Raw genomic sequence first — 27,314 nt, 5'->3', positions numbered from 1 at the left:
AGAAAAAGGAAGCCCCGCCTCTAAATGGCTGCGCGGTCGCACCCTCGGCTCGGAGACTGCTCTCAAGATTCGCCCGGGTTGTCCTCGTTCTCGGGCACCTGCGCACGCGGCCGTGCTGGGTGAGGGGTGTCACGTTCCTCGGCGCCCACCAGCCTAGCCCGGCCCTCGCCCCTCGGCGCAGCTTCCGAAAGTCAAAACCAGCGCTCCCGGCCGGGGCCCGCCTCCGGCCCGGACCAATCCACCTCGTAGGTCTCGGGCGCCCAGCCCAATAAGCGTCCTCCCCCGGGCGCCTCCCAACAAAGGGCCTGCTGATTGGCTAGTTTTGCCGTCCGCTGCGTTGCCCTAACAACCAGGTTACGAAGACGCGGTGGTCGGGCCTCCAGGTCTCTGGCTACCCAGCTTTGAGTCTCTTCGCCATCTCTCCGTGCTTTCGGCATCATGTCGGTGCGGACGCTACCGCTGCTCTTCTTGAACTTGGGCGGGGAGATGCTTTACATCCTGGACCAGCGGCTGCGGGCCCAGAACATCCCGGGAGACAAGGCCCGCAGAGGTGAGAGACGCCCGGCCTGCACAGCCAGCCCCATTATAGACTGACCAACACCCCTGCACACTGCACTCTTATAACCCGGGGCCCTTATCACTACGTCCACAGGCCCATCCAGTCAGGGCCCCTCAGGAGTCAAATTCCCCAAAAGTTCTTTTCACAGCAGAGGGATTTAATACCCTCATTGGATGTTATTACGGTACCTCATGCCCCATCCCCCAATACCCTCCACCCCTCAAATTGGCCAGGTGATTTCCCAATCTCTCTTGACAACCGGTCCCTCCCAAATACCTGGTGTCATTCTCTTTGCTAGTCCAAGCATCCTCTTTCCCTGCATGGGACAGGTTCTGACTCTCCATTCCTCTGTGTGGTATCCTCCTTTATAAATTGAAAGCCAGTCTTACTAATTTCAGAAGCTATTTCTAGAAAGGTGAGGTCCTGAGATAACATAGGTAAATTAGAAAACATAAGAAAAGTATAATTCTTTCCCATCCCAATTGTTGGAAGAGAATACAATTGTGGAAATTATTATATGACAGTTTCTAAAATGTAAAATCTGTCTCCCATATACACTCCATCTAATTCCCAGAGAAATGGCCACCCAGAACTCTCTGCCATCCTTTTTCTCTCCCTCTTTTCCTCCCTTCTCAACCAACAATTGCTTTCACCAACTTGCCTAGGATTACATATTATATTTCAAGGTAGAGGAAGAAAAGTTGATATAAAGGTAATTGACATGGTCACAATTAAAACATGTATTCCCTTCAACAGCATCTGTATGCTCAGTTGACGTTAAGCATACATATTCAGGTATTCACTATTGGGTCTGTGCAATTGAGTCCAAGTCCATTCATAAATAGATAAAAAGAGCTCCCTATAGCACACCCCCTCCATTCATCTCATACCCTGTTGCCAGTGAGCTTTTTGAAATGTAAATCTGTCCATAGTGCCTGCTACTTAAAACGCTTTGTCAGCTTTCCCCTGCTGTCTGAGCAGAGGCCAAGTCCTTGGCAGGACATTTCAGGACCCTTCCTGATCTGATTTCTGTCCACCTCTGAAGTCCCACCTTCCACCACTGCATGCCTGCCTCCTACTTTGTATATTAGTACCAAACTGCTTGTGGGTCTCCATTTAAAGCATGTTCATTCCTGTCTCCATGCTAGTCATCTCCATTCTAACCCCAAATCTCCCACTTCTGTGCTAGTAACTCTCCTTTTGTCCTGCATTAGTCTGCTTAAGATTTCTTTCCTTTCCCACATGGCAAAGAGCCTGCACGTACTCCCACAGCACCCGTACGTGTCTCTCTACCTCATCACTGACCATTTTACCCTGTATTGGTCTATGTATGTGTCTCCCCCACATGATTGTCTTATTCATCTTTGTACTCCAGCCCCTAGTATACCTAGACCAGCATAAATTGGTGCTCAGTAAATGTTGAACTGATTATTTAAGTTCATTGTTTTGTGTAACATTGCCACTTACTCCTCTAGAAGGTTCCGTTTTCCTTGGCGCCTATGTTGTGTGATTTCATTTGGGCGAATGGCATTAGTGAGCTGGCAGTCAGTTCTTAGATGGGTAGTCTACATCTTGGAAGGCAATGTAAACTAGCAATTAAGAGCATGCTCTCTGGAGTCATACAGATATGGGTCCCCAATTCCAGCTTTGCCATTTAACTAGTTGTATGACCTTAGAATGTAACCTCTATAAGTCTGTTTCTTTTTTCCATAAGATGGGAATCATAATACATACTATATAGCAAAGTCGTAAGGATTGAATGAGATAATGTATGTATTTGATATATTTAGCATAAGAAGTAGTAGATGTTGTCTTTCAAGGGGAGGTCTGGGCAAGACCTTGTGAATACTAGGGGACTGGCTTCTTTGTCTTCAGGAGATGTAGTCCTTAGGGGTTCGCTAGATATAGCTTAATGGAGTGTCAGCCATCTTTGGTCATTCACATTCACAGACTAATTCCTTCCACAGTTGGGATGGGTGTCAGAATACACATGAGATGCTGAGGGGAGCATGATCCAGCCCTTCTGCACATTCACTGGAGGTAGTGCTTTTGATCAGTCTGGTTCAGTAATTGATTCTAAAAACTAGAGGACATAGCTGCTTCATGACGACAACAACAACCATTAAGCACTTACCATGAACCGAGGACTTCCCTGAATACCTTAATCCCCACAACTGTCCTATCATGTAGGTAATACTACTATCCCCATTTTACAGATGGGGAAACTAAGGCTAATTTGCCCAGGGTTACATAGCTGGTAAGAGGAAGAGCAAAGAATCTGAACCGAGGCCATCGGGCTCTAGAGCTCATACTCTTAGGCACTGAACTATACTTCCATATCTGATGGTTACTGTACCAGAATCTTTGTGGGGGTTGGAAGGTCAGGAGGAAAGGGAGAGGTTTTGGAAAAAAATATATATATCCAATATACCAACTGATTTTTTTAAAGAAATGATAAAGAGTATCATGGTTGGCTGATGGGGACTTGTAGAGAATAGAGTGAAAAAGCAGGGTGGAGAGTTTGGGATTCAAAGTTGAGAAACACTAATCCATGCCACTATAGAGCTGGTGTAGCTACAGGAAGCAGGAGCCGCTGTGACAGATGCCTGTGCATGGAGACCCATAAAACACCCGACACAGTAAACTAGTCTTCGTTGGAGCTTTGAATGGAAACCATATTTCTTCTAGATGTTTTCATTATCTTACACAATAAGTGGTCTCCCGGAGGCCATCCTGCTCCCACAGGCCAGTACGGATGGTGCCGTTTTCCCCCACAACGCGGCCTCTGGCTCAGCGCTCAACAGAAAGGAAGTGCTCTCTCTGTGGAGCAACTTCTGCGTGTTGCCTATTGAAAGTTGTCCCACATTTTAAGCAATAGTGAGAATAATAAAACCTGCCTTTGCCTCACTCCCAACCTCTTAAAAATACTCACACATAAGACCCAGTTACATTTTGTTTACATTCCTCATCTTACAGAAGGGGAAACTGAGGCATGGAGCCATTCATTGATTTTTCCAGTACGTGAAGATCACAGTGTGGTACTGAGCAACCAAATGGTTGAGGTTCTCTTTTTATTCTTCTAGTTCCGATTGAACAGGCAGCTCTGCATAGCCGTGGGCATGCCTCCCACTCAAAATATAACTAAAATGAGATTGTCACAAGCAAGTCTTCTGGAGAAATGATAGGAAAATAGGACATTATTTAACTTCCCCTGGATCTTCAAGTGCACAGGAGCCCGGAGCACACAGCGTGGCAGAGACCTCTGCTGGAGCTGAGCTTCATTGCCTGTGGGAGTGCCTCCTACCCCTGGGCATGCACTTGCCAACTTCATTTTGTCAGCAGCCGTAGTCACTGTCCCTGGGAGTAGGCGAGCCCCCTGCAGCATCACTGTTCCCCAACACACCTTCACAAGGGTCGCAACTCCACCTTTCTGAATTCCCACCAGCCTGTTAGGCAAGACCACCTGTAAAATAAATGCCACAGCAAGATAGCAGATGTGGGCATTATGCTACAGAAGCTAGTATCTGCTTTAAGAAGGCCTGACTCTAGGTGCTGCTTCCCCAGTGTTTTCTCTCCAAACACTTGTGACAGAGAATTTTCCCAGAGGAGTCTGATCTTACAAAGGCAGCCCTTTGCAGCCCATAAGGGCTCAGTACTGGCTATGCTTCCAGACTGGTCTCTCAGGAACTATTGGCATTGTGCATTGAAGACACATGTATTTTTTTTATTATAACTGCAGAAATTACCTTTGAAATTACAATCTAGTGGCAGATGTTTTCAAGGGGGACCATTAGTTATAAAATGATTTTTTAAATATGGGTGTGTGTAGAATTCTGTTTAGCTGGCGGTGGTTTTTCTAGATTGAAATCTCCCCAGAATATAAAGAAAGGGGGCGGGGGGAGTCATCTTTCATTCTTTATGGGTAGTGTCCAATGTCCTTCAGTAGAGAAAGAGGAACTAAAAGAGAAGCCAGCTAAGTGCTTGATGTTTCCCACAACAACCCTATGAGGTAGGTTCCGTTATGATCCCATTTTACAGATGAAGAAACTGAGGTTAAACAAGTTGCTTGAACTTATATAGCTAGTAAATGGTAGAGCCAGGTCTCAACCCATAAAGGTTCTTAGCTCTTACAGATTTCTCTAGACAAGTACACTTTTCCTTATTTGCTTTCCTTTTGACGTCCCGATTGCTTTTGTCCTCAAGGCTTTTCTTTACAGTGGCCGCATCATTACCCCCCTCTTTTTACCTGGACGTCACACATCTATGTATAAAAACTAAGTCAGAAACAAATAGACATTTTTTTTCTTTTTAATGCACATCTCATGTTTTCTAATTTGAGCAGTTCCGTCTGTACTCTAGAAAGGGAAATCTTACTTAATAATAAAGGAACTCCTTTGTCTACCTGTTCTTGGAATTACTCTTCCTCGTGGAAGTCAGTGTTTTTTGAAAGCCTTATTTTGAATAATATGTATTCTCGTGGCATTAGAGAGGATGTCTTCTTGAGCCTTTCAAGACAAACCCCAGGGTAGCTAGTCGACCTGAGTTTCCCCTCCTCCTAGCCCACTCTCTGTAAGATAGAGCCTCTACGGCTTTTTTGGAACTTCTTTCTCCATCATCCTTTTAAAAGTTTCACATGGGAGGTAGAGTATTCACATTAGACATTGATGCAAACATGACAAAGTTTCATAGACCAGATAGATCCTTGGAATTGGTATTTTTAAAGCCTCCTTGAAAATGATGTTTTTGCTTCATGAACTGGTGTTTTCTTTTTGTATGCTTCATGTAGATGAATGGACAGAGGTGGACAGAAAACGAGGTATGCTATCTCTGGGTTGCATGTATTCAGTCTGCATCCACAGTTCAGCCAGTCCTTTATCAGTGGGGTTTAAAGTGGGACCACTCTCAATATTTTAAAGAAAATAGTCATGAGTTTCTCTTTAGCTAAGACATTGGTTATATATTTGCACCTTTTATGTAAAGACAGCATGTAAGATAAAGACCAAGCAAACCTAGGCACAAGGCCATATTGCACCTGAGGTACCTTTTTCTCTCTTCATCTTCTAAGCTTTGTGGGGGCAGTAGTTACACTTCTGGGTAGGCTGTCCTGTAGTGTAGTCCTTAAAGCAATTCTGTGGTAGTCTCATGTTACCAAAGAATTGTGGTTCAACATGAGTGACCTTCCTTGAACCATTCTCCTTAGCACACAGAGAGATCTGGTGAGCAACTGAGGAAAATGGAAGCATGTGGCTGCATGGCTGCCAGGGTTGTGGGCAGAAGGCATGATATCACGCATGCAGTATGGCCCTATCATGCCAGATCTTCAGTTTCCCCTTCACCTACAACCAGCAGCAAACCTGGAAAAGTTGCCAGTTCCTCAGAGCAAAGCCTTAGCCTTTCTCCTCGTTAAGTGTCATGAGTAGCTCTCATCATTCGACATTTGGGTGCAATTTATGCATGTCATCAGCCATCGTCCTCAGTAGTTTAAATGCTCTCACCACACCGAGTATGCTGAGGAGATAACATAAAAGATTTAAGAGGAAGGGAAGTGGAATCAAACAGCCCCACTCTCATTTCAACTCCAGCACTAGCTGTGTGACCTTGGACTTTAACCTCTCTATAAGACTCAGTTTTCCTCCGTGATAGAATAAGGATAATAATCCAGAGTTGTCTTGGGGGACGGTTAAATGAGATAATGCATGGAAGGTTCTAAGCCCAGTGCCTGGAACAGGGTAAGGATTTGAAGCATCATAACCATCCAGAAGTAATAGCTCCTCTCTTTTACCCTAGGTTCCAAATTGCACGTTCCCATTAACAACAGAGGTCTCAGTTAACAGGTTTATTAAATACTCAGTAGCTTTCATCAGACCAGGCTCAAAGAAAAGCCCCATAGGAGTGCTTGATATGCTTTAATCATATTTCACAACCACCTTTGGCCACTTCTCTTGAGCAGGTTTTTGCCCACCCCTTGATGTGTGGCAGAATTTCAGATGAGAAGTGTGGATTTTGAGCGCTTTTTGCATACATAACTGAATCACTGGAGCTTATTTTAACTTAAGCATCCCAAAATAATGAGCAGAAATGAACTTCATAACTAAACTCAGGATGCACCTGTGAAAAGTCACTTCACTCCCTGGCCTTAGTCTTTTCCTGATGAAGCCTGGCTCCTAGAACGTTCCGGCCTCATGAAATGATGCAAAGCTCATGTGGCTGCTAAACACTGACACTGGAATAGACTGACAGGTGTGGTTAGACCCACTTCTCAGGTTCACCTGAAATATGACCTGGACTGCTTCTCCAGATGAAGGACAACACGTCCTTCCTCTGCGCCCTGGTGTTTATCTCGGTATCTGGTACGTAGTAGGCCTGCCTCATCCAAGTGCGAGGTGAAACGTTGTGAGATGTAGGCTTGTTCTCCCATATTCTTTTGTGGCCCCCACATTCTTCCCAATGAATTGTATGAGAGGGGGACCCTGGGTTCTGGGGCCCAACCATAGAACTGCCGTTTCCTCCTTGGGGACATTTGTCACTGCTCTGCCCACAGGGAGAGGGCCTGCTGTACCCTCTCTCCAGCCAGTGAACTTCCTGGACATTCCTGTGCAAAGAGCCGTGGTGACATACAGCTTATTCCCTTCCCAGAGGGAAAGGCCTCGTTTTGCTTTTTACTTTGCCAGAGTGGCCAGCAACCTCCTCGCAACTTTTTCTTCTAGCACTGACTTATTTGGGGGTAAGCTATTTTCCTAGATCCTGCTAAGAGCTGAAAGACAGAAACACTCAGCACCGAGGTGAATGGCAGCTGTCTGTAAGCATTAACACAGCCAGAGCGGTGTGATTCTTTGCCTTGAGTGCTTCCTCTTTGGCACTCCTCCCTGGCCGACAGAAATCTGTGGAAAGTTCAGACTCTCTCCTTGGAGGCCTTATGTGTAGCTTTTCAGTTGCACCCGTTTCCTTGCAAATCCTGTATTTCATATAGGCTGCAGTAAGAAAGAGGTTAGGAAATCCCTTTTACGCTACCGCAGGTCCTTGCTTGTTTAGGTCAAAGGTCAAAGGCTGTGCATGAGGCAAGTCCGGAAGAGTTATGTCTCCAAGCTGTCCACACTGGGGACATGTTAGTGTGCATTAAGGGCAAGCTGTGGTGGGTTGAACTGGTCAGAGTGAGGGATACCTTGTTTTGGAATGGAAGGAGTCCAGAAGCAAGTCCAAAGGGCAAGTGTGAGTTCAACACGTCAGTAAGAAGTGTTAGTTCTTTTGTGTCAAGGTCCTTTCCCCCTTTCCCCTTCCTCCTCTCTCTGTAGTTCTTCCATTTAAGATTTAAATACATAGAATTGTATACCTGAAACCTTTATAATGTTATTAACCGATGTTACCCCAATAAATTTAAAAATAAAAAATAAAGATTTAAATACAACCAGCCCTGAGCTTCCCCTGCCCGCCCCCCAAAAAAATGCTCTTGACATGCTGAAAAATGCTGGCCTGAGCCTTCAGGGCACTCCTATCAATTACTTAAAGGTAGAAAGGGTGCCTGAAATCACAACCTCGATGCTCTACCTTGCCTTCTCTCTCTTAGATATATGGCCACAGCCAATGCCTGGTGTGTCCTTTTGTGGCAAAAGAAAGAGGCTTTTGTATCTTTCAGTAATAATCACTCATGATTAATAATTGATTGTGTGTAATTATTTTAAGTAACCAGTTTTCTTTCAAATTTTAATTTCTATGAATGTATATTTTTTAGGCAAGAATATACATGGTTTCATTAAGAATAATCTGTGTTCAGCCATCCTTGTTTCTATTTCTTGTACCAGAGGGTTTTCCTAGCCCTCAACTAATGATATTTGAGTAGCAAAAAATGTCTTAATGAATGAGTGAATGAAGGACTAGATTTATAGATACTTTGGTTTGCACACATCTTAGGACCTTTTATTCTCACTAGATGAAAGTTTTCCATTTGAGCAATAGTCTGAGACATAGCACTACAGTGTAATATCAATATTATAAATCAAATGTAAAAATTAAGACATTCTAAAATGGTACTGATCAGAAGTACATGTCTTGTAGAAACATTAGAAACATTTTAATTCCTAACCAGTGGGTAGACTTGTCGATTTTCATAAAATGTTTTGCCAAAAATAGTCAACTTACCATTATTGGTCCCATTTTTATAAAATTTAATTTTAAGTAAAAATGTTATAGATTTGCTAAACAAACAACAAGAGTGATGTTGTTTCTCACGTTAAGGAAGAGATCTAACCTAAAATGTTTATAGGAGTATTTTTTAAAGAAAGAAGAAACATTTCCCCTATCACCAAGTGAGAGAAGTATGTAAAAGTGATTTGTAACCTCTCACGACACATTTGTACATTGTCACATTTATGTTTGCCCTGAGATGGCCTCATCAGGCACTCTGGACCCTGCCTTCTATTGGAACATCTGTGTGCTTTCTCCCCAGGGAGCAGATCTCACCAAGCACATCAGCATCCCACTCTGCGTAGGCTGGCTCCTCCATCCCATTTGTACACAGAGAGCATCTCCTGATTAAGCTTCCTCTAGTATCTTGCTTAGCTGTATATTCTCTCTTGTCACTACAGTTCTTCATGACATCGTCTTAACCATGTTCAACAAAAGCTTTATAGAGGAATTGTTAAAACCCCAAGAGCTGTACTCCAAGAAGGCCCTCAGGACCATCTATGACCGCCTGGCTCATGCCTCCATTATGAGACTGAACCAGGCCAGCATGGATAAGGTGAGCAAACAGTTGCCTCTAGCCCCTTGATTGCATGTCTTGTATCTTTGGTGGATGATTGTAGACTGGAATCAAATGAGATGATGTACACAATGGTGCCTTATAAAAAAATGGCCTTGTAAATATTAGTTGTTGAGTTTCGGAGTTGGAAAGGACCTCAGACGTCATCCACACCCGTCCCTCTATTGTTTACGTCACTCCACCTGCCCAAAGAGAGTGCTGGTCTTCATGCCCTTATTTATGAACACCTTAACCCAACCCTAAAAACTTCAGTTCTGCTTCGTTCTTGACAAATCTCAGCTCTGACAACCAGGAAGTATTTGAAGCAAATTCAAAACTGCTCAGCCTTTACTTATGACAGGGACATATATATCTTTTTGGGGAACAAATTATTAGGGCATTCTGATTTTTTTAAGTTAAGCCCATACATTTTTAAAATATGTTTTTATTGATTTGAGAGAGAGAGACAAATATCAATGTGAGAGAGAAACATCGATTGGCTGCCTCCCACAAAAACCCCAGCCGGGGATTGAGCCAAGCCTACATAGCTTGGGGTTGGCAACCTGCACATGTGCCCTGAACAGGAATCGAACCAGCAATCCTTTGGTGCATGGACGACGCTCCAACTGACTGAGCCACCCAGCCAAGACAAAAACCCTTTATTCGTTAATGTCTTTTCCGCAGCTAGTTTTGTAATATCTTTTTGCCATTTTTAAATTAAGGCATAATTCATATGACATAAAATTCACCCTTTCGTAGTGTACAATTCAGTGGTTTTTAGTATACTCATAATGTTGTATAACCATCACCACTATCTAATTAGAGAACATTTCCATCAGTCAGTAGTAATGTCCTTTGTTTCATTTCTGATTTTAGTAATTTTAGTGTTCTCTCTTATTTTCTTGGTCAGTCTAAGTAAATAATTGTCAGTTATCTAGCTAAAGGTTTGTTGATCTTTTCAAAGAACCAACTTTTGGTTTCATTGATTTTTATCTACTGTTTTTCAACTCTTCATTTCACTGATTTCGGCTCCAAGCTTTCTTATCCTTCCGTCTCCTTGGTTTGAATTTAGTTTGACCTTCTTTTTCTAGTTTCTTAAGGTGAGAGGTTAGGTGTTGATTGGAGAAATGCAGGCATCTCTACTGCTGTAAATGTCCCTCTGAGCACTTCTTTAGCTGCATTCGAGACTATTTTTTATGGATGCAAAAACTCAGGCTCAGAGAGATGGGAGGACTTCACCAGGCCCATTCACCTAGTCAGTGGCAATGGAGGGCTTGATTTCGGGATTTTGCTCTCCAACTCCAGCACCCAGTGCAGGGCCCCACAGCTGCCAATATTGTTTTAAACATGTTCCATCAGCAATAAGCTGACCAGAAATCCTGGTTTGCCCAGGAATGTCCTGGTCTAACCCTGTTGTTCTGGCTTTATTAATATCACCCCCCTTTTCCTCTCAAAAGTATCTTGGTTTGCTCTGCTGGTGTGGCTGTTGGTTGAGCGTCATCCCATACAATGAGAGGTCGCCAGTTCGATTCTCAGTCAGGGCACATGCCTGGGTTGCAGGCTCGATCCCCAGTATGGGATGTGCAGGAGGCAGCCAATCGGTAATTCTCTCTCATCGATGTTTCTGTCTCTCCCCTCTCCCTTCCTCTCTCTATAAAATTAATGAAAACATATTTTTTTTGAAATATCTTGGTTTGAGGGATAACTGATATATCGTCACCTGAGCTGTATGATATACCCAGTACTAGTTTTCAGTAAATGCTTGACTGCTTCATTGTGTGAAGGTTCTGACATCTGCTTTTATGATCCCATTTATTTTGTCCGTGTATGGGTCGGCAGCTCTATGACCTGATGACTATGGCTTTGAAATATCAAGTACTGCTGTGTCCCCGTCCCAAGGATGTGTTGCTGGTCACTTTCAACCATTTAGATACCATCAAGGGATTAATCCAAGACAACCCAGCCCTCCTGCATCTAGTGGATGAGACTCTCCGGCAGCTGATTGAAGTAAGACACCATCAGTTTATCACCTCGGAGCCCCATACTTGCTCTCATTCCTCTGTTAAGAACGGAAAGATTCTATGGCAGGGAGAACAGGATGAGGAATGGCAAAGCCTGCCACTCTCCCAGAAAACCCTAAAAATCTCCCAAGTATCCATTTTGGTCATACAAGAGGCATTATCATCTTTGGACCTCTTAACGGTTGCCTTCAAAATTGGGAAAGCAATGATCCAGAGCCTAGCATTTTCTCCTAACTTTTCAGAAAGGGGGTTGGTGTTGGATGTTCTGCTAAATCTTGGGGAATGGCTTCTCAGGGTCTGTGGGGGACAGGAGAGGTGGTGTGCCCTGCTGGGTGTGGCATGATGGGGTCTGTGAGGGGGCAGTGCTGGCTCTCCTGCTGCCCTTCTCGCCCCAGCAGCCGAGTCCTCGCCTTGCTATGGCTCCCATCCCTGAGCACCCACCTACCCCCACCTGTCTGCACTTCCCACTTCTGAAAGGGAACCGCTTCTTGCTGCTTTGCCTCTGCAGGTATACGGGCATCTCTCTGCGGGGGAGTTCCAGCTGATCCGGCAGACGCTCCTCACCTTCTTCCAGGACCTGCACATCCGGGTGAGTGACGGCAGGCCCAGGAGCACCCTGCCACTGCTGTCCTAGGGAACTGGGGTGCCACACAGCCAGGCAGACAAGGGCTGAGCTGGCCCAGTTAGTGGTGTCCTCAGTGTTTGGCTCCATAATGAGCAACTTTCTTTTCTTTTCTTTTTTCTTTTTTTTTTAAATATAATTTTTAATTGTTGAAAGTATTACATACGTCTCCTTTTTCCCCCATTGACCTCCTCCAGCCCATCCCCTCCCCAGGACCTCACGCCCATTTTCTGTGTCCATGGGCCATGCATATATGCATACAAGAACCTTGGTTGATTACCTCCCACCCTCCCCGCCTTCCCTCTGAGGTTCTGCACTCTGTTCCATGTTTCGAGTCTCTGGAGCCACTCCATTCATCAGTTTATTTTGTTACTTAGATTCCATATATGAGTGAGATCATGTGATACTTGTCTTTCTCTGACTGACTTATTTCACTTAGCATGGTACTCTCCAGGTCCCTCCATGCTGTCTCAAATGAGCAACTTTCTGATGCAAATCTCAGCAGTTGTTAAATGGACCAAGGAAGGCAATGAGACTGCCACTCCTTCCCAGTTACCTGTGTTCCTTGGTTTCTTCCCTTCTCCAGAGGACATGTGCTCTCAGGGCCACCAGCCTGATCTGAATTGCACAGCCTCCCCCAGACCTGTCGTCCCGGTGACTCTGCAGTGTCTGAGGCTGTGAGAGGCTGCCCTCCTCCAGGAAGCTCTCGCCTTCCCTGGTGTCAGGCACCATGCCATCCTGGCCTTCCCTTACCCTTTCCATCTCTGTGCCCTCACCCCTTCCTCTCCCTCTTCCTATCTCCAAACCTTCTCCCCTCCCCTCTCCCCCTGCTCTTTCGGAATCGCTTCCCTCCCCACTTTCCAGCCCTTTCACCCAGAGTCTAACCTCCAGCCCACCTTGCCCCAGCCCTGCCATCTAGACCAGCATCTCCACCTGAAACTCTCCACGGGGATGCCCACCGGTGCCTACAATTTCGTGTCTGTACCTAAACTCACCTCCAGAATTCAAGTCCTGCCTCAACTTCCTGATGTCTTTTGAGAGCAACGTCATTCCTTCACTCACTTCTCTCAGAACCAGAGCGCCGCCTGTGGTTCCCCTTCTCTGGTCTGTTTTCTTTTTTTTGTTAATCCTCACTCAAGGACATTTTTTCCCATTGGTTTCTTGAGAGAGTGGAAGGGAAGGAAGGAGGGAAAGAGACAGACAGACATCAATTGGTTGCCTCCGGTACACACCCCGACCAGGGCCGGGATCAAACCTGCAACCCAGGTCAGAGCCCTTGACTGGGAATAGAACCCGAGACTCTTAGGTGTGCGGGCCGATGCTCTGACCACTGAGCAGCACCGGCCAGGGTTCCCCTCTCTGATCTTCATCTAATTGCCTCTGAGGCCCCTAGAGTCTGCCTTTTCAATGTCCATGCCCTCATTCCATTCCTGTTGCCACCAGCCTGGCCAGGCCCTCATCCTCCTTGTTGGCTGCTGCCTCCCAGTTGATGCTGCCTCCTCCTGTCATGTCTGCTGCAGACAATTGTACACCCTAACTTTTAAAAAACTATTTCTGAGCTTCTGAATGTGGGGCCTGTCTCTCTTGGACAGGACTTTGTTCCTTCCCATCATGTAACACACTGATGTGGGAAAGATGGCTGATATGGCAAAAGGATCCCGGGCTCTGGAGTCCAGCGCTCTCGTGTTTGAGTCAGCACAGCTCCATGGCCTCGGGCACATCACTTCTCCTGATGACATGATGATGGTGACCACTTAGCGTTTGTTGGGAGGATTAACTGATGCAGCGCGTGTAATGTGTATGTATTCCCAACATATGCATAGTATAGCGTGCTTCTGGGAGGATGGGCAAGAAACTGGTCACAGTGGTTGCCCTGGGGGTACAAGAGAGACCTAGGTTCCATTGTATTCCCTCTGAACTTCTGAATTTTGTCCATATGCGTGTGTAACATGCCCACAAAACCGAATTCAAAGAAAAAGAAGAACTAGAATATGTCTAGCCCCTATTGTTATTTCCCTTCCATGGACTGGGGAAGACAAATAGATTTCAACTCTGAGGCCAATTTTATTATTAATCCTCATGAAAAATTATATTTGCTATGGATGGAGCAATAATAGCATCAACATAAATTAAGATCTCTAATAGTCATTGATTAAAATAAAAAATAGGAAAGTACAAATATGATTAAGTTTTACACTGCTTTAAACTATTGGAAACTCTGCATCATGTTATCAAGACTGCACGCTTGGATGTTATTTTATGTGCTGTAGGAACATAGCAGCCGCAATGACTTATCAAGTCTGACAAGATCAAATTAATTATAATGAAAAGACACTCTTAATAATAAGACTATAACAAAAATATTAAAATATATTAAACCACAAAATATATTAAGCTTTAATTGCTAAAATGGGCAAGCAATGAAACATCAGAACATTCATCAAGAGAAATAGGATTCCCACCTCCTGGCAGAATTCAGCGACTGATCTGTAGCATTTGCTGGTTTTCCAAGACTGATCTTGAATGGTATTCAGCTCGGCTGCAATTTGTGATTGCCTATACAGATTTTCTCTGTTTTCAGCAGTCTTGATAGTCTTTAGATTTGCTAGCAAAACCAACTAACTAAATGAAGAAAACACACCTTTCATCTAATATTTCCTTGTTCATTGTTTAACCAAAACTCCTAGTCTGATCACCAAAGCTTTCTGCAATATCACGAGTCACTGGAGTGCTCTAATGCGGCCCAGGCCCTGCCCTGCCCTGCTCTCGGGCCTGGCCAGGGAGCCTGCCCAACGACCACTTCCATTTGGAATCCTGAGCAACCCCTCTCAACCCTCCAGAACTCTTCCAGAGTTACCTCCTGCAGGGTGGGCCCCTCAGGTCACCCACCCTCTCCCACACTCTCGTTCCCATTCACACATCTTTCCACTGTGCACTTTCCTTGTGTTCTTTCCATTGCTCCTGTTGTTGGAAAACATCGTCGCCTCATCCTGGAATGTTCCTTATATCTCCACTCCACTATCCACTCCACTTGGAAATGTTTCATGCCTGCAAAACCAGTCTAACAAATATTTCCTAAGTGCCTACTCTGTGCCAGGCACTGTTTTCAGTGTTGGAGATAAGTAAGTGAGCAAGAAGGAGACCCTGCCTTACGGGGGTTCTTTGCTAGCGGGAAGATTCAGAGAGGACAAGTCAATAATATTCTGGTTCTGACCACTTCTAGGAAGACGGCAACATAGGATACCATTATAGAGGCAACTGGGATGGGATGTTGGTCAGACCAGCACTGTGCAATAGAGCCTTCTGTTGTGACAGAAAAGTCCTATATCCCTTTTGTGCAGTATGGTTGCCTTTAGCCACACGTGGCTGGTGTGGCTGAGAAACTGAATTTTCCATTTAATTTTTATTTCAATAGCCACACTTGACTAGTAGTTACTATACTGGATAGCACATCCTTAGATGATAGAGTCAATTACAGCCTTTCTGAGAACAGACTTTTTTTTAAAATATATTTTTATTGATTTCAGAGAGGAAAGGAGAGGGAGAGAGAGATAGAAACATCAATGATGAGAGAGAATCATTGATCGTCTCCCTCTTGCACACCCCCCACTGGAGACAGAGCCCACATCCTGGCATGTGCCCTTGAGTGGAATTGAACCCAGGACCCTTCAGTCCACAGGCCGATGCTCTATCTACTGAGCCAAACCAACTAGGGCTGAGAACAAACATTTTAATTGAGACTGTGACTAACAACAGAGATCTCAGGAAAGGGCATCTAAATGGAAGTGGCAGCAAGTACGAAGGCCCTTGGATGGGAAAAAGCATCAATGTGCCTTGGACAAAGAGGAAGCCAGCGTGAACGAAGCGTGTCAAGGCCAGAACGATGGCCCAAGTTCACAACCTGTGCAGCACGGGCACTGACTCGTCATGGAAGATGCCAGTTATATACAAACTGGGCCCTACAGTTGACTTACCTTTAGACCCTAGTAAGGAGTTTATTCTAAGAATGAAGAAAAGATTTGAAGCATTTTAGGGTGATCTGATTCATGTTCTGAAAGACGAACTGTATGAGATCAGGGCAGAGGTAAGACAGCAGTTGGAAAACAGTTGCGGAAATTAGGTAAAAAATTAAAGTTCTTGGATTGGGTGCTACCAGTAAAGACAGTGAGACCTGTTCACACTTAGGATACACTAGTACCTTCAGAGCAAGATGAGTAAGACTTACTAAGAGATCAGATGCGTGTAGGGGGGATAAATTGTGATAGAGACTTGATTTGGAGTGGTGAACACACCATACAGTGTAGAGATGATGTGTAGTAGAATTGTGCACCTGAAACCTGTATAATTTTGTTAACCAATGCCACCCCAATAAATTCAATAAAGGCTGAGAGAGAGAGAGAGAGAGAGAGAGAGAGAGAGAGAGATCGGTCAGATGTGGGGAATGAGAGAAAGAAGAATAAAGAACGAATTCTAAGTTTTTGTCCTGAGCAACTGTCGTGCCTATTAGGCATCCAGGTAGCAATATCAAATAGGCAGTTGGTTGTGCTGCAAGCAATTGAGCTCGGCTGGAGCATGGGGTCACAGAGGAGCATGGCTGCGGAGAAGATCGGGGGCCAACTGGAAGGTGTATAACTTACCAAAAACCCAGAGCCGAGGGGTGGCCCAGCTAAGATGTACCCTAGACAGCCCACTGTCAGAGCCTAAACTGGCAGCTTACAAATTCTTGTCACTTTGCATTTTCACTGCCTGGCATACAAATCCTTGATGATATTACAAATATAGTCTCAGAGTGTGAAAGGACTTTCAAGTTCATCTTATTTCACAGATAAGGAAGCTAAGATCCAACAAAATTGATTAACTGCAAAATGTTTATGGGATTTAGTCTGACCAAGACCTCAATACAGAGTGCACGAACCCAGGAGCAGAAATAAGCATGTATGGTGTTTTCAGGCACATAAAAGACCTTCCAACCATGGCCAGCTGGATGCTCCCTCTCCAGCCTCTTCTCGCCAATCCAGCACGGGCTAAGAGTTTGTGCTCCAGAGTCAGATACCCAGGGCCGGCTTGAATCCTCAGCTCTGCCCCTATGAGCTGGCTGACCTTGAGTAAGTGTCTTAATCTCTGAGCTGTGATTCCTCATCTGTAAAATGGAGATAATGAGGTTCTTAGAGCTTGAGCCTCGCAGCTATGTGCAAAGTTAATGGGAACCAAGGAATGGATGTGGGATTTGGAGTCAGCCTTGGTTTTGAATCCTTGCCCTGTCTCTTATTGTTCTCTTTGGGCAAGTCACTTTACTCTGTGACCCTCGGCTTCCTCATCTTTAAAACGGGGGTAAGCCCTGACCGTGTGGCGCAGTGGTTGAGCATTGGCCGATGCACCAAGAGTGCCGATTCCCAGTCAGAGCACATGCCCAGGTTGTGTGTTGTAGTCTCGATCCGCCAGGGAGGGGGGAGGGTCCGCGTGTAAGAGGCAGTCAATCGGTGTTTCATCGATGTTTCTATCTCTATCTCTCCCTTCTCTCTCTAAAAATCAATGAAAACACATTTTTAAATAATAATTGCTAAAAAGGGGGAGAGGGAGTAATGCACCTCACCTAGATTTTCTGTGAGGCTCAAACGAAGTTTTGTTTGTAAAAACACTATAACTCTGCTGATGTTAGCTATGGTGAGTTTTCCTCTTATTGTTACAACTCACTAGGTAACATTCCCAACCCACTGCACACTTTCCATCCTCACGGTGCTCATGTCTATGAAAATATACCAGGAAAAATGACAATAAGTGTATTTTCTTTCCAGGTGTCCATATTTCTAAAGGACAAAGTTCAGAATTCTAATGGTCGCTTTGTGTTGCCAGTGTCTGGGCCTGTTCCCTGGGGGACTGAAGTTCCCGGACTCATCAGGTGAATTCTCAACAGTAATTGTCAGACCATTGTTTGGGGTTCTGTGAAAGCAGTATGTGGGCCTCCACACGAGATGCGGCTCGGTGGGCCCTTCCTTTCCTCAGTAAAGCACGGGAGTTAGGGGGTCAGGTTCTAGTCCCAGCTCTGCCACTTGGCGACACTCACGGCAAACCACCCCACCCTCCAGCATTCATCTCCTCATCTATTAAATGGGCTCATCGTTTGTCTTCCCAGACCCGAGGATGAATAAGATAATGATGCTCTCACATGCTTACATAGCACCTGGCACATAATAAATATTATTGCATCAATATTATTACCACAACCGGCACCTTTATCTTGAAAGAGCACATGAACTCCTTTTTGTCCCACAGTACAAAGAATAAAGACGCCTCCAGGACTACCCAGCCCGGAGAACATCCCATCATGTCATACTTTGTATTGCAGGATGTTCAACAACAAAGGCGAAGAAGTGAGGAGGGTGGAATTCCCGCACGGTGGAAACTATGTCACCGCGCCAAAGGAAGGTTCTTTTGAAGTTTATGGAGACCGAGTCCTGAAACTAGGAACGAATATGTAAGCAAATCCTCCCTCCCTGAATGAGTTCAAGTCCAAGGGAGTCACCTCGTTTAGAAAGCCAACCTGACTTCTACCGTGAAATCCTGCTGACAATTGCAGTGATTTCCCCTCAGACACAATGCATGCCGCGCCCTCCCACTTTCACAGGCACCTAAGATTTCCAGACATCAGGTCAACTCTACAGGTTGAAAAGATAAATAATTTTAAGCCCTAGCTGGTTTGGCTCAGTGGGTAGAGCATCAGCCTGTGGACTGAAGGGTCCCAGGTTTGATTCTGGTCAAGGGCACATGCCCAGGTTGCATGCTCGATCCCCAATGGGGGCATGCAGGAGGCAGCCGATCAACGATTCTCATCAGTGATGTTTCTCTCTCTCTTTCTCTCTCTCTCTCTCTCTCTCTCTCTCTCTCTCTCTCTTTCTTTTCCTCTCTGAAATCAATAAAAAATATTTTTAAAAAAGATAAATAATTTAAGTGGCCCTGGAGATTCAGAAAGGCGAGGTACTTCCACACAGCTTCCCAGGTATTTTTCTTTGGGGAAAAAGTAAAATTTGAGCAGTCGACAAGCACTTACTTGTATTCTGTACTCCCAGCACCTTTCTGGATGCTTTTAAACATCTCAAAATAAAAGCCAAGAGCTAGCCCAGCTGGCATGGCTCAGTGATTGAGCATCCACCTCTGAACCAGGAGGTCACAGTTCGATTCCCAGTCAGGGCACATGCCTGAGTTGCAGGCTCAATCCCCAGTGTGTGGCGTGCAGGAGGCAGCCAATCAATGATTCTCTCTCATCATTGATGTTTCTATCTCTCTCCCTTCCTCTCTGAAATCAATAAAAATTTTATTTAAAAAAAAAAAAGCCATGAGCTATATTTAGGGGTTAGAAGGAAGTCAGTTTAAAGGGCTAAACAACATTTTCACAGTTTTCTGTTGACAACCAGGTACAGTGTGAACCGGCCTATGGAAACCCATACATCTGGAACATCAAAGAACTTAGCTTCACAGACACAGGTGAGCCTCCGCCTCCTGTATTTATCTTCTGAGCTTACTTCTAGATACAAAAGTCCGGATGGGGAGAGGGGTGGGAACTCTGGATTTCAAAGCTAGCCAACATTTCCCTCATTGTTTGCAATCTTCTCAATTCAGCCCTATAAGTACACAGGTTTTTAATTGTAGTTTCCCATGGAGACCTCCAGTGATCTGACTAATTAGGTAATTTTAGGCTTGGCTCAATCACCATAATTAAGTGGAACCACACAGCAGGATATGTGAAATTAGCACCAACCAGTGCCTTCAGGTCCAGGGCTGCTGACTTCAGCACCTGTGTGCACCCCAATCATTAAAACGTCCCTTTTCAGTGCTCCCCTTTATAGTGAAACCTAAGTTCAACATGGGATTTTAGGTTCTCTGAATTCCATCTTTACAAATTCTCACTGAACTACCAGCTAGCTACAGGACAAATCATAGAATATTCCGTTATCAGGAAAACATTCGTTGAACTACTTCCATGGGCTGGGTACCCAGGGACACAAAGCTGGCTTAGATGGGGTCTCATCCTGAAGGGGCGTATATTGCTGGGAAGACAGCGAGAGAACAAATAACTTTCACTCAGTGGAGGTTCTGAACGAAGTGCTGTGTGTTCTGTCCAATGGGCTGGGAGCAGGGGACCGAATAAGGAAAGCTGTTCAGAGGGGTGACATTCAGGTGGAACTCTAGAGAGGGTAAGATACTCAGCAGCCAGAAGGAGAAATGGGCGTGCAGACCAGGTGACAGTTTGGGCAAAGGCACCAAGGGGCAGGAGAGCATAGTGTTGGGGGAGCGGGGAGGCAGCATCTCTCCCACAAGACTAGATCACGGCCTAATTGAGGCAGGTGGCCAGAGGTTCGGCTGTACAGGGACACCTGTACGGGGCCTAATTAGGAAGGAGCGTAAACACTTTGGACTTTGTCATTTAGGCAAGAGACGGAGGGTTTTATTTCAAGCAAGGAAGAGGTGAGAAGAGAACTGTGTTTTAGATAACTGGCGGCAGATGCCGGAAGAGGCAGAGCAGGGGAAGGCTGGGTTAGAGAGCCATGTTAGAAGGGGGAAGGTGGAAGAGGGCAAGGCTGAGTGAGAGGAGGGAATGGATGCAGGGTGTGTTCACCATGGTCACCACCAGAGGGCAGTGTGGTAGCTCCTAGGCAATGAGTGCCCTGGGACCTGGGGCCCTCAGTTTGAGGGAACCAAACCGACTGGAGAGGAAGCAGTGTTCTTCTTCAAAGAGGGAGGTAGTTTGAGGACAATGGGATCCCTGGGGCCTTCCACTCGTCCTGAAAGCGTGAAAGTGTCTGGTTTGCGGCCCTGCGAGAGTCCCTCTGCTTCTGACGCAGATTGTTCCTCTGCTGGTGAAGCCTGTTTTCTATGCTTTATTTGGACCCAGTTCTTCCCAGAAATAATGTAAACAGTTATTGCTTTGCCTTGGTTTATAATACCACCCTGGGTCTCTGGGTCTCAGCAGGAAACATGATCACTTTCATGTGGCTAAAAATCATGACATTTTTTCTGCAGCAAAACATTGCTCCAAACCCTCTTGCTAAAGAAGAGCTGAATTTCTTGGCCAAGCTGATGGGAGGAATGGAGATTAAGAAACCCAGTGGCCCTGAGCCAGGATTCCGGTTGAATCTCTTTACCACCGACGAAGAGGAAGAGTATGTTTTAAATCTGTTTCTTTAAAGACTTATTTATATAAAAATCCTGAGTGTGCTAAGCCAAAAAAGTGGCCACTCATAAACCAGCGACACTTCTAAATACAAGTGTAAAGACCACAAATGACATGCCGGCAAATTCAATAACCTGGTTAAAGAAGAGCCCCCCAGTGTGAAACAGCCGGAACCTGCTGGATTCGTTCACAGCACAGCTGAACAAGAAGTATTAGAAGTCAAGATAATCAGGTCAAGGAATGTCTGTTTAGAAGCCAGAGGAGGGAGGTCAAAGAATGATATCTTTGAGATTAGATGGCCTCCCCAAAACCAGTAGCAGTAGTAACTCACTGAGATTTACAGCGCTTTACAGTTCACAGAGCACTTTTGCATTCATTATCTCATGTGATCCTCCTCACAGCCAAATATTTGGGGGTGGGCATGGGGGTGCCTTCTATTCCCCTATCCATTGAACTGACTTCTTTGGTGTATGTCTGTGTGGCAGGTACTATGGTAAGTGCTGGGGACACAAAGATGGAGCATGTGACCTAGGGCCTGTCCTCGGGAGCTCCCCGAGTAGCAGGAGAATGAATGTGTACATAGGTCATGTCAGTGCCGGGTCATAAGTGTGATTGAAAGAGTTGGCATCTGAGCTGGGTCTTGGAATTTGCCAAGTAGAGGAAGGGAGAAACATTCTTGGCAGAGTTTAGTATGTGCAAAGGCACAGAGACATAAAAGAATGTGACTTTCTGGAGTGCGGGGGGCATTGGTTGGGCACATAGGAAACAAAGTTGAAGGGAAATGGCAGGAGATGAGGCAGGAAAAAAAATAGGTTGCCAAATTATCAAGTGCCAGTTTGTCACGCTGGCAGGGAGAGAACTCTAACCTTTGACCTTTTTCTCTACCATCTCATACAGACAAGCAGCGCTAACCAGGCCAGAAGAGTTATCCCATGAAGTCGTCAACATACAAGCTACTCAGGTGTGTCCGGGGGACTCCACACCAAATCTTATTCCCCTTCTCATCCTGTAATAACTTTGACCTTCCAAGGCCATACCTTCTGTCTCATCAGTAAGATGAGCTGAAATGCATCACAGTGGTGGGATAAAAATGAAATACCAACTGCATGTCTCATTTCTCGAACAGGACCAGCAAAGGAACCAAGAGCTGGCTCGGATCATGGGCGAGTTTGAGGTCATGGACCAGCCAAGGTGGAGTGCCAACAAGGGGGATGACTTGCTGGCCATGATGGACGAGTTATAGCCGTGCGGACCGGGCACACCCCTCCGCTGCGGGAGAGGCTGCCTGATGCGGGCCCTGGGGGGTGCAGAAGGGTGCTGCTAGTTCCCTGCTGAGTGAAGAAGCCATAGTCCCTTGTTCCTGTTCATGTGGGAATGGACTGCTCAAGTCTCTCAGGAAGCACACTCTCTGGAAGGCTCGCACATACACATCTGTTCCCACTTTCCTTCTGCTTTAATGACAACCATGCAAGCATCCTGAGCCACAGGTTCAAGCCTCGGAGTTGGTAAGGGGCGCTTCCTGCTTTCCTGTGGGGACCTACAGCTCACCGATGCCTGTGAATCGTCACCAAACTTCAGAGCTTTCTAGGATGGATCCTGCCTTGTGAGTCTGGAATAAGTGGAAACGGCAGTTGCCTCATGCAGTTGGGGCCCAGTTTAGACAGCTCTCCTCTCCCTGGCACCCTGGGAACTGTAACCTCAGGGGCAGGGGAAGCAAGGCCGTGTGATGGGAGCACGCATCTGGGTCCCACACAGAGCACGTGGGCACCCGCAGTTCTCTGCACAGCTCTCCATCCATACGTGGTGGGGGCTTCTCCCTTATGGAGATGCGCACCAAGGAAATAGTGCTGCATCCCCAGAGCCTTCCTCGGCCACTTAGTGTCCTTGCCTCCTAAAGACACCCAGCATGGTGCGCCAGGACACCGTCTCCTCTGCCTCTCCGCCGTGGCCAAGCAGAGCCTTAAGTTGGATTCATGGGAGGCGCACGTGGTGAGTCATTTTACCTCCCGTGTCCCAGATGAGCTACTTCCCTGGGCTCAATGCCAAGTGTAATTGGGATCCACGTAAAATATCAGACCGGGGCTGCCTTCATTGTTTCAGGAAGGCCTGGGACTGAGTAACTGGTGGGCTCAGGGCCAGCTAATGTCCAGAGGTCAAGGTCCATCAGCCCTGTGAAGGAATATCCAGAATGGCAGAGGGTAGGAGAGAAACGGAGCTGCGACGGTCATCGCCTGAGATTGGACCAACCACAGGGAGCACTCGGGCCCTCGCACCCTGGCAAGAGGGGAGGCATACACTTCTGGAATGTGAGGGCCAGGGAAGCTGTCCCTTAGCTTGCCTAGTGTTTGGTCACCGACAGGTAAATCACCAAATAAATGTAATTTGCCGCCTGCCCGTGAAAGTTACACTTCCTTGCCTACAAAGACGCCCCGAAAGGTCCTTTGGGGAGGAGAGACGTTTACTGTAAAACACCTGTTACAGGCTTGCAAACTGCCTTCTCCTTTAGTCGCTTTCAAGCACTCCGGGTGCTGGATGGAAGGGAAGCTTCTGTCCAGTTCTGGGTCTGGCTCCACCGCGCTGCCACAAACCTGAACTTCACTTCTGCTCTGAGCCTGTCCCGGGACCTTGGAGGTTGGCCACAAGCTGCTGAGAAGCAGCAGCCTCCTCCCTCCACCTACTGCAGAGCGATGCCGAGGGTTTCAAATGTATCTGTCCTCTCGGTAAATAAACAAGATACGGATCTCTGGTAAGGCAGCCTAGTGATGAGGCAATCTGAGTTTCATGTCTCTAGACTTGCACAAATATTGAGACAAACAAGTTGATTGGCATGGTGGTTCAGGGCATCCAGAAAAAGCAGGGGAGTCGGGAGGAGGCAAAGAAGAAAGGAGATGGGGAAACTGGCAAGTGTGCGGACTGAGGACCAACCACACATCAGTGTTGGTTTAAAACAGGCCACGGGGAACAGGGTGTCACACACGGTGCCCAGTGTGCTTCAAGGGGAGGCATGCTGTGGTCAGAGGCAGGACACTGGGTTCAGGTTCCATTCCTGCCCCTAATTCACTAGGCAGTGACCCTCCCGAGCCTCAGTGCCCCCATCCGTAAGAATGAGAAGGAGCTAGTTCGCAGGCTGAAGCAGGCTCACCCAAGTCCGTCATTGACGTTAGTTTCCTAGGCCCTGGCCCAGGTGGGGCCTGGGAATTGGGATGTTTACCCGTGCTGGCCCCAGCTCCATGCTTCCGGGGTTTGTCTGCTCTCTCTCAGCTCCTCTGTGCCTAATCTCTTCTCAACTAAGTTTCAAACGGTGGCGCTCCGTGTCGGAATGCCCTACAGATTAGCAGGCAAAACTCTAGAAAAGCCTTCGGAATAAAAGTTCTTTAATGACTCCCAGAAGAAAGATGTAATAAAAATGGAGACTGAAGAGGGAAGACAAAAGGGGGCAAAGTGTGTGTAGCCCTCAGTTGTAAGAGGCAAGTCACCCCATGTAGCCCACACAGGCATCTAACAGTTTTTAAAGTGAACTCGCTTTTTGCGTTGTACGGATCTAGATGCTAGTGGGCAAGGAACGAACCTCAGCACAGTCACCAGACCCTGGAGACCCCACGTCCAACCAGGATCAGGCTCCCTCACCCACTTCATCTGGTTTATCACTCTGGTTTGCATCCCGTGAGACCAACTCGAGCCACAGGAAACCGCAGAAAGAGAAATGCAAATTTTAGAAAAGATTGATCACCATAACTAATCATAAAGACCCAAGTGAAAATCTGAAAAGGAATACTACCATTACCTACCCTAACTCCCTTTACATAATGCCCTGGATAACGCCGCCTCAGGTGCTAACTTCCTGGACGGCTGATCACAGAGTTCACAGGGAGCGGGCGGGCCTGAGAGCCCCTCCGCAGCTGAGGCTTCCCTGCACAGTTTCGGCATTTGGTGAGAAGTAACTTCTCAGATCCTAACTCGCCCCTTTTCAAATGAGAATGTCAAGATGCATTCCAAGGACCAAGGGAATTACTGTGGGTTATTTGATTACCTTAACCACCCCCACACGCACACGCACACGCACACGCACACTACATTCTTTTTGTTTCTGGGCAGTGGTGCCTCTGCTGACAAAAATAACATTACCTTCTCTGTTAGTTCCCCAAACTGCATGGCCCCGCACCACGAGCACAGCCCGGAAGAGCGGGGCAGAGCCCAGGGCTCCTAACCCTGGAAGCGCGTGGTTGTCTCAGATGGCTCTGCCTCCTCTTTATAAAATTCCCTCCCTTCCTTCCGAAGCGCTGGGCCTCCGCGGTTTCAGGTTTTCCCTCTGGGGAGTCCTGGTGTCCGCAGAGAACGTCTGACCCAGGTGTCCGGATACCCCAAAGACCTGTCGGGTTCATTTATCATTGAGAAGATAACACTTGTTTTGTGTGATCTCCCTCAGCTCTCTGCCTCGGCATAATTTTTCTTACACTCTTCCCCTCCTCAGTCGCACCAGCCTTCTTTCTGCACCTCAGATATTGACCGAGTGGCTCCCCTCCTCCCACCTCGCCCTCACCCACACCTTCAACCTCTGCTCCTCTCCATCCTCACTCTGGCTGCTCAGTGTTCCTCTCCCTCCGCTCACCAGCACTCCAGGCGTCCTTGCTTCCCCCCCCCCCCCCACCTCCCTCCCTCCTACACCCCAGAGCTCCTGTCACCACACGGACCCCAATTCTGTTGTCTCCAGGCCCTGGCTCTGCTAGACCCCACAGCCGTTTCTCCTCCCGTTCTCCTTGGCTCTTTTAAGGCCCTGGGCCTGCCAAACACCTTGTCTTCCTAAAATCCTCTCACCCTTCCGCCCTGTGGCTCTAATCAGACCACTCTCTGAATACACTTCCCCTCCCTTCCTCGGTGGCTTCTGAGTGAGGGTTGCCCTGTAGGATACAGATGCTGACGCAGCCATTTTTTAAAGCCTGTCAGAAGGCCGGGTCATTTGCCAGATGACCTTTATTTCATCCCTTTCTTCCTGTTCCTCACCCTGATCTCATCTCTCAGTCTCCATTTCTTACCCTCACCCTCTCCCTCACTCTGACCCCATTACTGCCCAGATGTCTTATGTGCCCCTCAGTGCTTAGTTTGCATTTTTCTGCAAATTGTTTTACATCCCCCGCCCCCACCCAGAGAGGCCATTACTTTCAGCCATCACTATTGATTCACAAATCCCGGCACCCCCCTCACCTGGGCTGCAGACTCACTTTCCCTGGGATGTGCCATATCACCTCACACATCAGTGTCATCTTTATTTAGTACATTTACTTCACTTTCAAAAGGCATGAAAGAACCTAAATATGATAGGAAATATCACAGTTTTCCATTGAAAAAAACTGAAAGTGATGGATACCAAAGACTTCCTAACAATGGAGTCAATAACCCAGCGAAGAAATGAGTTGCTGGTCGCTGGAGTGGATCAGGTAGTGGTATCACGGGTGCTGGGGAGGGGATTTGGGCGCTGGGTGGCAAGTTGAAGCAGGAGACGTGGGAGCCTCCCTAATTCAGGATCCTGACCATTGGAAACGGAAGCACCACTGAGTTCATATAAAGAGAACGAGAAATTCAGTCTCCCGAAGTGAACTTAGTTCAGGTGGGCCTTGTCCTGGTCTGGGTGGCCAGTTACAAAAAATTGAAACCAATTCTGGCTACTTAAGTAGAGGAGTTTACTGAAAAGGGATCAGGCAGCCCACAGAGTTGTTGGGAAGACTGGAGAGCCATGAGAAAATGGCCAGAAACCAGGGGATGGTAGGCAGGTAGGGAAGGACTCCGGCACGAGCAGCCCCCCTTCCCGGGATGAGGCCCTGAATGACTCAGACACCAGGACAGAGCTAAACAGTCCTTGCTGGTTTGTGCCATGTGCTCCAGATTTAAAGTCAGATAACGTCTGAGCTTAGGTCACATGGCCTTGTTCACAAGAATCAGAGACAACATCTTACCTTTAAATCATCTGTAGTGGGAAGCCGATTCTCACCTGCCACCGAAATTCACAGAATGTCCGATTTCCTCAAACGTGGGGAAAGGAATTCAGTGGCTGAGTAGCCAAAACATGAGGTCTCCTCCACAGGCATGACCCCCATCCCACCCCAACCCTCTCACTCCTATCAATGGGCCACCATCTCCCTGGATACCCAGTGTTACCATTTAAATCATTGATCCCTTCTCTTACCACCCGCACTGATTAGCTGTTTTCA

General features: G+C 46.6%; 1 protein-coding gene across 3 annotated transcripts; it reads left to right on the top strand.

Moving 5' to 3' along the window:
• The first annotated feature begins 363 nt into the window (after positions 1 to 363).
• On the top strand, positions 364 to 23,852 carry OSCP1 (organic solute carrier partner 1). Of its 3 annotated transcripts, none has more exons than XR_008557077.1 (11): positions 364 to 550; positions 9,142 to 9,296; positions 11,136 to 11,303; positions 11,826 to 11,906; positions 17,735 to 17,838; positions 18,286 to 18,414; positions 19,352 to 19,421; positions 20,958 to 21,097; positions 22,006 to 22,069; positions 22,235 to 22,711; positions 23,006 to 23,852. XR_008557077.1 is itself a non-coding variant. In XM_008151136.3 (10 exons), exons 1-10 carry the CDS (start codon positions 439 to 441, stop codon positions 22,349 to 22,351), a joined length of 1,140 nt encoding a protein of 379 aa, XP_008149358.2. In that variant the 5' UTR covers positions 364 to 438; the 3' UTR covers positions 22,352 to 23,852. The 3 variants fall into 3 exon arrangements, 1 of the variants encoding a protein (XP_008149358.2); XR_008557078.1 differs by having other exon boundaries at positions 22,235 to 23,097; positions 23,209 to 23,852; XM_008151136.3 differs by having other exon boundaries at positions 22,235 to 23,852.
• Positions 23,853 to 27,314: the final 3,462 nt, after the last annotated feature.

Source organism: Eptesicus fuscus, chromosome 9 (assembly GCF_027574615.1).
Source record: "Eptesicus fuscus isolate TK198812 chromosome 9, DD_ASM_mEF_20220401, whole genome shotgun sequence".
In the NCBI taxonomy this organism is placed as follows: domain Eukaryota; kingdom Metazoa; phylum Chordata; class Mammalia; order Chiroptera; family Vespertilionidae; genus Eptesicus; species Eptesicus fuscus.
This window is presented reverse-complemented; position numbering and strand designations above follow the sequence as displayed.